The following is an 11,858-nucleotide window of genomic DNA, read 5'->3' as shown; positions in this document are numbered from 1 at the left end:
TGGAGACGTAGCCGTAATCGCGATCGGTCCCCTCACCAACCTCGCCTTGGCATACCACGCTGACAACTCGATTGGGGACAAGCTTGGCCTGCTAAGTCTCATGGGCGGTTCCATATCGGCTTTCGGAATAAGGGAATTCTTTTCAGCAGAATTCAACTTCTACCTCGATGCAGAGGCCTCCCACATCGCCATGAAGGTCAACCATTTATAATATAGGTCTTCCCCAGGATCATCATCCACTCCTTTGACCTCTCCTTCGACCTCGGCACCAAGAAAACGCTGGGATTGTTCACAGAATAAACGAGAGAAAAGGCTAAATTCATCCATGATATCCACAGTGAAATCCTGAAAACCCACAGACCAGCCATATGCGACCCTTTGGCTTGCATTCCCGTCTTTTTCCCAGAAGATATCATCTCATACTATGAGGCTTACGGGGAAGTGGAAACTCAGGGCAAACGCACTCGCGGCTTGCTCGTTTTTGATTGGTTGCGAGCAGAAGAGATACCGAATCGGCATAAGATCATGGCTGTCGCCGAGATAAACCTGGAGAAGTTTATCAAGCGCATCAGTGATTCATATAACTGAAGACAATCTTATCAATCTATTTAAAATGGATGGGTGAATCCGTGAAAAAAGTGTATAAATGTTGTGGATATATGGGTGTGGGATGATGATATGGATGTATCATTTGCAGGCGGCAATCTTCTCAGTTCCCTTGTAGATGGAGCAGACGTATCTGACCATGTTGGCTTGAACTGCATTCTCAGTGGTCTGGGAGTGAGCACCGTTGACAACGACCCATGGGACGTAGGTGTGGGCGGGGACAAGCTTCTCAGTGGCAATCGCCATCTCAACTTCGTAGTTGATACCGGTCTGGGAGGTAGCGCAACTGCTGATGGCATTCCAGTCGAGCGAGAGCTGCTGAGAACATTTCTTGCCCTGAGCAGTCCAGTCGCTAGAGTTAGTCTCGAGGCAAATGATGAAGGGAAGGGCTTGAGTGTACTTGTCATACAGTCTCAAGGCGCAAGTCTCAATGAGATTTCCCTCGCACTCCCTGGGGCCATGTTGGCAGGTGAATGACCAGCTGGAGCCATTCTGAGTTCTCCTGGCATTGCCGTAGGGGTAAAGGTTGAAATCACAGATCTTCCAGAAGTCAGGAGTGTTGGCTGCGGTCTTGAGCGATCCCACCATGTACTGCTGGCAGTAGGGACAGAGGGATTAGAAATAGAAATCCACCTTAACGCGGTCGTCGTTGGGCTCGGGAGTCACCAGGTTGAAGCCGAGAGAGACCGAAGCCAGGAGGGCGAGGAGAAGAAGGACAAGGGATCTGTTCATATGATAGGAATTATAACTATCTTAGACAAGTGGTTTATTTAAATACGTATCAAAGCGTGTCATTAAAAGGAATTTATAGGCTATATGACGACATAATGGCAAAAGAAGCGAAGATAAAAACGAGGGGAAGGCTGGATAGAAAAGTAATTGATAAACAGTTTTATTAACTTTGATGATTGGGATATCTAATTAATGTGGATTGATTGATTGATTGATTGATTGATTGATTGATTGATTGATAGGTATCATTTGCAGGCATCGATCTTGAGAGGTCCACGATACACAGAGCATACATAGCCTACCAAATCTTTTTGCACCTTTTGATTGACTTCCGTTGAATGAGTCTTGTTGATCGTAATCCATGGCACTCTGGTCCTTGCAGGCTGCAAGCTTTCAGTAGCGTCTGCCATCTCCAATTCGTATTTATGACCAACGTCAGAGGTAGCACAAGAGTGGATCTTTTTCCAGTCAAGTCCGAGCTTCTTCGCGCAGGATTGCCCCGCTGCAGTCCAATCATTGGAGCCCTCTTCAAGGCAAATGATGAAGGGAATGGCTTGAGAGTATTTGTCATAGAGTTTCAATGTGCAAGTCTCAATGATGTTTCCTTCACACTCCCTAGGCCCATGCTGGCAAATGATCTACCAATCGTTGCCTCTTTTTCTGCGATTGGCGTTTCCCCAAGGGTAAAGATTGAAGTCGCATATCTTCCAGAAATCTTTGGTATTGGCTGCAACCTTCAGAGGACCGAGGAGGAAAGCCCTACTCTCTGGGCAAATCGACTGGAAATAGAGATCCACCTTGACCCTTTCCATCTTGGGCTGGAGGTGGTCGATATGCATGGCCGAGATAGATGCCAGCAGAAGGCATGCCAATGTAACTGTCATGGCTGACCTACACATGTCTTATTATTATAGCTAGCCATATCAGAAAAGCAATATAACAACCAAAATCATTAGATTCTCAAAGTATTTAGCTCTCTCTGCAGGCCAGTCATCCTCGATCTTGCCAATCTCTCCTCGCTGTGCTTCACCCTCTCCATGAAATGGTTTCGGTAGTTCCTTTCCTCAGATACGATCATCTCCAACAGGCCAAACTCGAATCTTTTGATTGGCTGAAGTTGACTGTAGTCGATGTTGTGCATCTCCTATAGGGTATTGGCCAACAAGAGCTAGTTTTAGAGGAGCTAGGATGGGTCATAGATGTTGAGAGTGAGGTAGTTGAAGAGAGTCTCCACCATCGAGAAACTGGGATTCCACTTTGAATAGTAAGGCAAAAGGATAGACCTGATAAACTCTTGGGAAATCTCGTTGAAATCGATGCCGGTGTTTATCAACCTCTCCGCCTATATCTCTGCAGGAACAGCAAGGAAAAACAAAACTCCTTCTTCATAGAGCTCCAATCTTTCAAGGATTTGCGCAGCCTTGCGGAAAAGAGCGATTCCGAACTCGATTTTCAGTGGATCGGTTGATCTTTCAAACTGAGGTCTAAACTTGGTGATGAGCTGAAGGATGCTCTTCAGGTAAGCGCTCTAAAGAGGCATGTTTTTTATCGTCTTGATGGCATCTTTGGTGATCTAGCTGAAGATGATTGAGGCGTGGCCCGATTAGCGGTGCTTGTAGTGGACAGGCTCGACTTGCTTGCTTGTTTAGATGGTCTAGAGAATCTTCTTGTTTTTTATCTTATCACGAATGCCCACTTTCTTGTGCTATATCACTTCTTCAAACTCTCCAAAGCTAAAGTTAGGCTTAAGGTCGTAAAGGATGTGCTTGAACTCTTCATTTTCCGATAGCTTTTGTGATCCTATGGGACTTTATGCTATCTTTGCTATCAGGTCAGGCTCACTTGCAATTTGCTTGTAGGTTTCGATGGCATCCCTTATCGCAGTGATGCCACAAAAGATGCGGAATTTGGCAGTGATGTCGGATTGTTGGATGTGACTGATTGTCTTAGAGACTTTGGTGCAGAATTTGAATAAATCATACAATCTTTTTCTTAGTTCCTTTGAAATTTTGCTCTCCTATGCGTGGAAAAGTCTGGACCATTCAATGAAAATGTCCAATTCTCCATTGAAGATCTAGAAATCGAGACTCAGTTCATCCTTTTGGGGACTGTAGAACTTCTTCATCAAGCTCAAAAGACTTTCTGCTTCACCAATCCTTCCACAATTTTCGTTGAATGATATCTCCAAGCTTGATACTTGGCAAGCATGAAGTTGCTTTGCATAACCGTTGATTTCCTTCATCAATTTTTCCTCCTATAGGCTTCCATATATCGATAGTGACTTGAAATCTTAAATGTGGTGCAATTTGACTGCAGCTGTGAAGAGCCTAATGATCAGGATCAAGGTGTCCTTTACACCGTCAAGCAATTCCTCAATGAAACTGGCAAATTTTTGAGAATCTTGATCACCAGAGATAATGTCGGCATATGACTCAGAAAGAAGGTTGTCCGGCTTTTCGTCTGTCTGGAAGAAACGATTTTCTGCAACGATTTGCGTCTTCAAAGCAACCCCAGCTTCGATTTTCGGGTCTGAATTTTCAAACATGTATATTTTGGCATTGACGATAGTCTTCAAGGCCTAACTAAGCTGGTCAAAGTCTCGTTCCTGCTTCAATTCTTCGAGATAATACTTAAAAGTATCAAACTCTTGGACTTTGTCTTCAATTTTCGTCAAGATAAAGCTGATGCAGCCGGGAGTCTCCACGAGTCTTCGGTTGAGCAAAAGGCAATTTTTTTAAATTATGTTGACCAAATAGTTTCCATCTAAGGTCTCGTTCGGAATCACCAAACTGACATGGACCGAACGGATCTTTTTAATCACTTCCCTGATGATGTATATGTTCAAAAGACGGTATATGCATCGCGTATCGCTAAAACCTAAGTAGAAAATAACGTACCTGGCATGTCGATGATGAGAACCTTGTCCTCTCCCAGCTCGGTAGGGATATTCGGGTAAACTGTTGTTGATTGGTAATCGTTACCGATCAACGCCTAGAAGATCCTGGCCTAAGGTTTCATCTGGTAAAGGCCGAACTCTTAATTGTACCACCTGATCAGTTTCTTGCCCAGGAGGTAATACATCAGAGTGGTTTTTCCTGCTTTCGTCTATCCGAGTAGCAGGATGACTTTGTCGGGAACCGACTAGAAGGAAAGGTTGGAGTCCACTCGCTCGATATCCTTCATCAAATTCTCAATGTCTGTCAGTATTGGACTCTACGGCTTCAGTTTGGACAAAAGCTCTTCCATAAAAAGTTTGTATATAATTATACAAATCACAGGTACGATAATATTCCAATATGAAGTCACCTTAAAACCTCAGGTTGATAAAAATCGATATTCATTTAATATGTTTTTTTCGACAATAAAGAAATATGGCCACACTAATCGCAAGAATACATGCAAAATTATAGAATTGTAGCATATTTTTGGCATAATAAGTATAAAAATTATGCCTATTGATGTAAGTATAATGACGAAGTATGAATTAACGATGGAGAAATCAAATTTATTTGAGACCACAGGCCTCCTGCATTTCAAACATTAGCTTTCCTCCTCCTTTCTCGTTGGCGTAGTTGAAAGCGTTCATGATTTGGTATTTGCATTTGAAAATTTCCTCCTAAATAGCCTTCACTTATTTCTCCAGCAAGATCTGCTTCTTGAGAGTTGATTGCAATTTTTCCACTTCCTTCCTGCCCAAGTCTATCTTTTCCTTGAGCTCTCTAACCGATTCATATTCTTCATTCTTTATCTTTTTCTTCAGTTCCTCATTTTCCTTTATCAATCTTTCCTTATCTTTCAATTTTTCCCTCATCCGCTTATTCTCAGCTTATAAGTCCTTATTCTTCTATACGCTGGAGGACTCATCAGCCAATCTTGAAACCGCCATATCGATTGACGATTGAGTCTTCGATCGTTTTTATGTTCTATATTATTGATCAACGCTTTTGGCATCTTTAGCAGTCAAGATTTGAGAGGGATTAGATGGTGCAAAGATGGTTGATGGGAGCTGATTTTTCCCTCCGCCTTATAGCAAAGTCTCAACGTTTACTGTCTTTTATGAACTGTGACTAAATTATCCTCCAATTACCTTATAGCATCTGCACTGATCTTCTAATCAACACTGGCTGACAATTTGAAAATTAATCTTGCATTTTTATCCGGGCATTTTTCAAGAGGAACCTCATACTCTTTCGGCGTTTTTAATCGTTCATTAAGGTAGTTGGATACATCGAACCTTATCTCTCCTACTTTTTTGTTTCCTTTTTCCGTATAGAGAATGATCTCGAATTTGGTCTAACCTTATGGCAAAGTTACGATTTTTTATTTGAATGTCTTGGTCTGCAGGTCAAAGACCATGTTGCAACTGATGCTTAGCTCCTAATTGAAATAGGCTGTGGCATTGAATGGAACCTTAGATGATTGCGCAATCTTCTCACCTAGATTTCATATTGATATACCCTTTTTCCAAAAGACATCGATATGGCAATCCGCTTTGAAGGCAAGGACGAACTTGACCAGCTGCGCTTTGAATGTGACTCTGAAATAGTTTTCCATTGTTATATGTATATATTATATCACCGGAAAACAAACGGTTGATGTAGCAGTATATTCTATTTATCATTCATCATCCTCGTCTTCGTTTAGGTTCAGTAATTGGCCCTTGTTTCTATGCAACGCCATACTCACCTACTTCACCCTCTCTGTCGAAGTTACGCCTGATTGCTCGTTCTACTTACCCTATAGGGACTTCTTGGACAGCTCGTCTCCCTCGGTGTCTTATGATTTTACTGATTTTAGGGATTTTGGCACTTTCTACAACTTTACCTTCTCCTTTTTGGAAGTCATCTTCTCCAGTCTTACAACGTAGTCCACACAGAATTTTCTCATCTCTTCGATTTCCTTGTTCTTCTTGAGGATTGCAGAGAAGGAAAGCAGCATTTTTGCGCCGACTTCTTCATATATCTCAGGACCGTAAAACTTCTATCCATACCTTACGATGCCTTTTCATCAACTTTCACGTTTTTGAACAGGCCGGTTTCGAGAGTATAGCAATATGGAGAGTTGGTCCATCGATGAACAACCACTCGAGCACAGCCTTCCTTTGACATTTCCTCATTTTTGTCGCGGGAGCTCATCTGTTTCTTGCTGAAATTGCAAGACTTGAACTCAACATACTCGCATATCGTGGAGAGGTGTTTCGCGAACAAAACACTCTCAGCATGCAATCGTTGATTGTTTATGTAGTTTCCGAAGAGGAAGCAACTTTTTTTATTGGCGTGGCCGTGGAAATCAAAAAGGCGAAAAGTTACTTACGAGTATTTTCGACCAAGGATTTAACCGCGTAGCAGGAAGGTTGAAGAGCCAGGTCAGGAAGATGATAAAATCTATTTAGGTTTTGACCCAGACTATCCATTCTGTTATTTCCATTATAGACACCATCAGGATTGAGCATGGGTATGATCATGAAATAGAACTCCTTTCTTAATTGGGCAGCTTATATATGATCGCTGAGCAAGAATTAAAGAAGTCCCTTCATGGCATAACTGGAACCGATTTCTCCGGGATGCACTCTTGAGGTGATCAGGATCAATGGCTTGTGAACTTCTCTGAAGTGATCCTCGTTCCTGTTTGGAAAGAGATGCTACAGATACTTCTCAGGTGGGTATTTGAGGGCATCACTGCTTGATACCGACACCAAATGAATAGGCCGTTCTATATTATCTAAACTTTACGCTCGGGTGATAGGACCAAAACTTACTTATTGTAGTAGATATCTTCTTTCAGACTCACCATTTTTCCGATTTTTTCAAAAAACTGTTCATTTTCCTCAAAGACCAAGGGTAACAGAGCGCTACGTACAATTTTGTCCTTGCTGGAAGGTCAACAGTCATTTTAAAATTGGCATCTCCTTATATGGTTGCCTCGAAATCAACGGGAGAGGAGTATCTTTCCCATCGCTCTCCTTCGAACCTGACTACCGGTCTGTACAGATCGAATATCTTTGACTAGATAATGTATCAATTACAGCAGTAAAGAGAGTATTGACCTTAAGCAGATACAGCTTGACAGCTTCGAGGCTTTCTTCCGCCATAATCGAGAAGTAAAACCATCCCTTGGAACTTGGTTTCACTTCCTTATCCTTCCCAAAAAGCAATTATATCTCCTTAGTTAAAGATCTCATACTTGACTCTAGAGGTTAACGCAGGCGGAATTTAGATTTCCCGAGTCGAAATTCCCGCTTACTTCTATCGAGGTCCCCGAGAAGGGAAGCACGAATGTGTTTTTCTTAACTGTGATACCCTCGTTTTCCATTAATTATATTATTTAAAAATAATCAGTTGTAAATACTTATACTATAAGACAAGATGATTTATTTTTCCATTTTTTGATATGTTTTTAGGGATTCAAAGAAAACTCATATATATAATCAGAAAAATTATAATATGTTGGAGAAGATAGCTTAGCTAAACGCATAAGAACGACTTTGGAGCGTAGATTGGTATCAAGTTTGGCTATCTCAGGCATCCGTCAGGAAAAATGCTTGCCACTGTAGGCGAGTCAAAAGTCATCAAGCTTTGGACTGTCAACAATGACAATAAATGGTCACTCGCTGTACCTCATTCTAACCCAGGAAACCTTATAAACATCACATACCAAATCATTAAGATGCGTGAGATTCAACCATAGTGGGCAGTCCATAGCAGTCGCATCCTTTGATGCCCATATCTCCATTTTCATCAAGGCTGAGGATGGCTACGAAGAACTTCAAGTCATGGAAGGACCTTAAAACTAGGTACAATTGATGTGATAAAGGTGAAATGCGTTGATTGGAGTCCTGATGACAAGCATCTGGCTTCATGCAGTCGAGACAAAATGGTATGGATATGGTCGTTCAACTCCAATGCGTTCGAATATGAGTGTGATTTTGCACTTGAAGGACACACATAAGACATAAAGACTGTCATTTGGCTCGATGAGTCCACCCTTGCCAGCTCCAGCTATGATAATACCATCAGAATTTGGGGTAGAAACGATGATGATTTCGAGCAAGAGCAAGTGCTATAAGGCCATACATCTATTGTGTGGAGCCTTGCCTTTGATCCTAAGGAAAATGTGCTCTATTCAGTGGGAGAAGATAAGAAGATTATTCGATGGGTCCGCAACAGCCAAAATAGCAAATTTTAATTCAGTTACCTTATATAAGAAATCCACGCATTTCCCATCTACACATGCAGTCTTCTGGATTCTAGCCTTCTCGCAACAGTATATATCTTTTTACATAGGGAAGTGGAGACAACTCTCTTGCTTTGGTGAAAATCAACGGAAATGAATCTGAAATGCTTATCGATCGAAAATATCATGAAGGAGATGTTAATTGTCTCAAGTGCTGGAAAGGCGAAACAACTTTCCTTGCATCTGTTGGAGATGATGAGAAACTAGTCATTTGGAAAGTTAATTTAGGATGATAATTTATGTCAATAAATTGTTTTTTGTTAGGCAAATCATAAATGAATGGTATGAAAGAAGTGACATGCATCGAAAAAGATATCATTTTATCTCTTTTAAATATTGCTATCTTCTCTTTCGTATATCATATAAACTTTTTTTATTTTATAAGACTAATAATTTCATAACACCATGTCAAATTTCCTTCATTTAGTTTTCCTTTTCCACTATATATATCAAATAATTTAGCATCAACAATCATTATAATCGTCATGGTCAAAGTCTATTATTCCTATGCATTTCAACAGCCAGTTGGGCTGATCTCCTCCAGGATTTCCAACTTCGCCATCGACAATACGCGTACTTTTGATTACAATTAGGCAAGATCATCGTGGCAAGCAGCAGTCAATATATCGTCATTCTTTCACAAAAAAGCGGAGAAGTCCAGCATTATCTTCACAAATAGGGGAAGAATATACCCATTAGGCATGTCAAATTGTCCTCCACCAAGATATACGCAGCCTTTTAAGATGGATAAATCGTTGTGTGGGATATTTAGACAAGAGAAATCGTCAGCAGCTTCGATTTGCATAAATCAACAGTCGCATGGATAGCCCTGAGCGAAGACGAGGTAAGGATGATCTCTGGCGGTTTTGATGGCAATATCATCATATGGGACATGCTTTCAGAAGAGCATCAGATCATGTATGCATAAAATTAGTTAGAAAATCTGCTCATAGCAACGCCATCACCCAAGTTGACTACCTTAGCGTCATCTACAAGGGAAAGCCAACGAATGTGATTGTCTCCATCGCTAAGGATGGGTTTTTGAAGGTTTGGGATGCAGAGACCAGGCTTTGCATTGCCGTTATCTCCACGCAAACAACTGAAGCTGTCTCGATGACATACAATCTTGAAAGAAGCTTGATTTACGTTGGCACAAATAAGGAAGATTTGCTTATGGTCAAAATCAACGAGCATTCAGATAAGGATCTGTGTGAAGTTGTAGGAGTTTTCAAGAGAAAAAATTATACCAGATGCGCTCAAATCTCCATCGAATACAACAAGCTTTATGTCTTAAGTAAAATCCATTTTATTTAGCCGATAAAAAGATAGAGGTTTACGAGCTTCTCTCTGACCAAAAGCTTAAAATTAAAAGAAAGAGAGTTGTTTCGAGAAAAAAAGGAAAAGCAGAAGAAAATTAAATCGAAGAGGAACCTAATCCTCCAAATGTCAATGAGTATGAGCTTCACATCTCTCCACTTGAAGAAAAACCGCTTCTCTATAAGGTTTATAACTACCAGCTTAATGATGGCAAAATTTTCCTCAACAATGGAAGTGATATTATCCTTCTCAATGAAGACAAGCAAATCACAAGCTCAAATGATCGAACCCAACAACTAGAACTCCAATTTCCTTTCCTCATTCAAAGAAATGCCAAGGATATACAAGTATATAACTACGGAAATTTCAATCATCTCTTCAGCATCCCTCAAAAGGCCCTCTTCTGCTCGCTTTTCAACAGTGGATTCTTGATGATTGTGGAGGCATAGGAGGTTGCAATATGGGATTTAGCCAAGAATGAGAAGATATACAAAATCGAGTAAAAATGGACTGGATGCTGGGTGAAAAAGAGTAAATGTTTGCTTTGGCGTGAGAATGAGCTGGGAATCTTTGAGGTGGGTGCAGACGCCAAAGGAAGAGTCCGCATGAGACAATCAGGCAACAAATACTTTGAAGATAAGATTACGTCAGCCATGTATCGTCATGCTTTTGATAAGTATGCTGTAAACCTTCAAAACTACCAAATCCATGTTCAATATGCCGATAGCAATAAGAACTGTCTTAAGCTATATGGTCATAAAATGCCAATCAACTCCTTTGACATCTCATCAGATGATGCTCTTCTGGTATCTGGAAGCACAGACAAAGATATCAGATTCTGGGATATGGATTTCGGCCACTCAATTAAAACCGTCTTCGCTCATAGTGAGCCAGTAACAGCTGTTAAATTCATCCACGAAACCCATTATGTCATCACTGGCAGCAAGGACGGTCATGTTAAGTTCTGGGACGGTGATACTCATCAACTAATTATGGACTTGGAAGAAAATATCCTCGAAATTAGATCAATTGCCATCACCACAGCAGGAGACTATATTATCGCTGGAGGCCTCGATGGTGGCTTCAGGATCTGGAAGCAGACCAACGACCAAACCATAGCTGGCGACCAAGAGGAAAAGAATATGGATAAGGTGATGATCGAGGAGTACGCAACTGAAAAGTTCAAAGAAAGAGAGGTGAAGACAAGGTATGAAGATTTGAAGCACGGAGAGGAAATAATCGAGGCTCTCGAGAATAACGAACAGCCATCATTTGTCCTAAAACTCATCAAAAAAGTTTCGCCAGCCAACCTCAAGAGCACCCTATCTTTCCTTCACGCATCCCACGTCAACAAGCTTGAATCGTATCTCAGGTTTTCAATCAAAGAAAAGCACGAAATCGAGCTATGCTGGAGAATCATTGAAGCACTTGATAAGAGTAGCGACCTTGGACAGGAATTGAGGAAAGAATGGGAAGCTTTTAGCAAAGTTTTAAGAGTGAACAGAGAAAGCTTGAAGATTTTACTAAGATCACTTCGGGAGTAAAAATAATTTACCTTTTGATTTGTGTATTCATCATCATTCACCAATCCATTAAAGGCCACCACTGAGATTTATGTGATTATTGTTTATTAAAATGAAGAATTTTGATATTTTTTCACAAATAATCGCACAAAAGCTTCTTATCCATTCATCTTCCGTCCATTCCATGGCTCCAATTCCTTCCAGGGCAAACGTACACATTTTTAAATACCAAATAAATTTTATGAATAAACACATATAATATAACCTAACAACCATATGAGCTCCGATCAGGTGTAGGTAAATGATCTTTTATAGATCATCGAGATCATATGTTCGAATATCGGATACTCCAGATTTATCGAAGAAGAGATGCTGATCGACTATCGCACCTATTTCGATATCTGCCATCTCATCTTCTAGGAACACGCAATCAAGATCATCAAGATA

At 40.8% G+C, this 11,858-nt stretch overlaps 1 protein-coding gene across 1 annotated transcript; it reads left to right on the top strand.

Moving 5' to 3' along the window:
* Positions 1-10,493: 10,493 nt before the first annotated feature.
* Positions 10,494-11,432, top strand: LOC116245008 (U3 small nucleolar RNA-associated protein 12). Its single transcript, XM_031616767.1, has one exon. The coding sequence runs from the start codon at positions 10,494-10,496 to the stop codon at positions 11,430-11,432; it is 939 nt and encodes a 312-aa protein (XP_031472627.1).
* The last annotated feature ends 426 nt before the right edge of the window (positions 11,433-11,858 follow it).

The sequence above is a fragment of the Nymphaea colorata genome, unplaced genomic scaffold (genome assembly GCF_008831285.2).
Source record: "Nymphaea colorata isolate Beijing-Zhang1983 unplaced genomic scaffold, ASM883128v2 scaffold0448, whole genome shotgun sequence".
Lineage (NCBI taxonomy): Eukaryota > Viridiplantae > Streptophyta > Magnoliopsida > Nymphaeales > Nymphaeaceae > Nymphaea > Nymphaea colorata.
Note: the sequence above shows the minus strand (reverse complement) of the source record. Positions and strands in the feature narration are given on the sequence as shown.

What these genes read in the sequence shown, in the direction of transcription:
- LOC116245008 (XM_031616767.1), top strand. Translation starts at nt 10,494, where the DNA reads ATGAGACAATCAGGCAACAAATACTTTGAAGATAAGATTACGTCAGCC.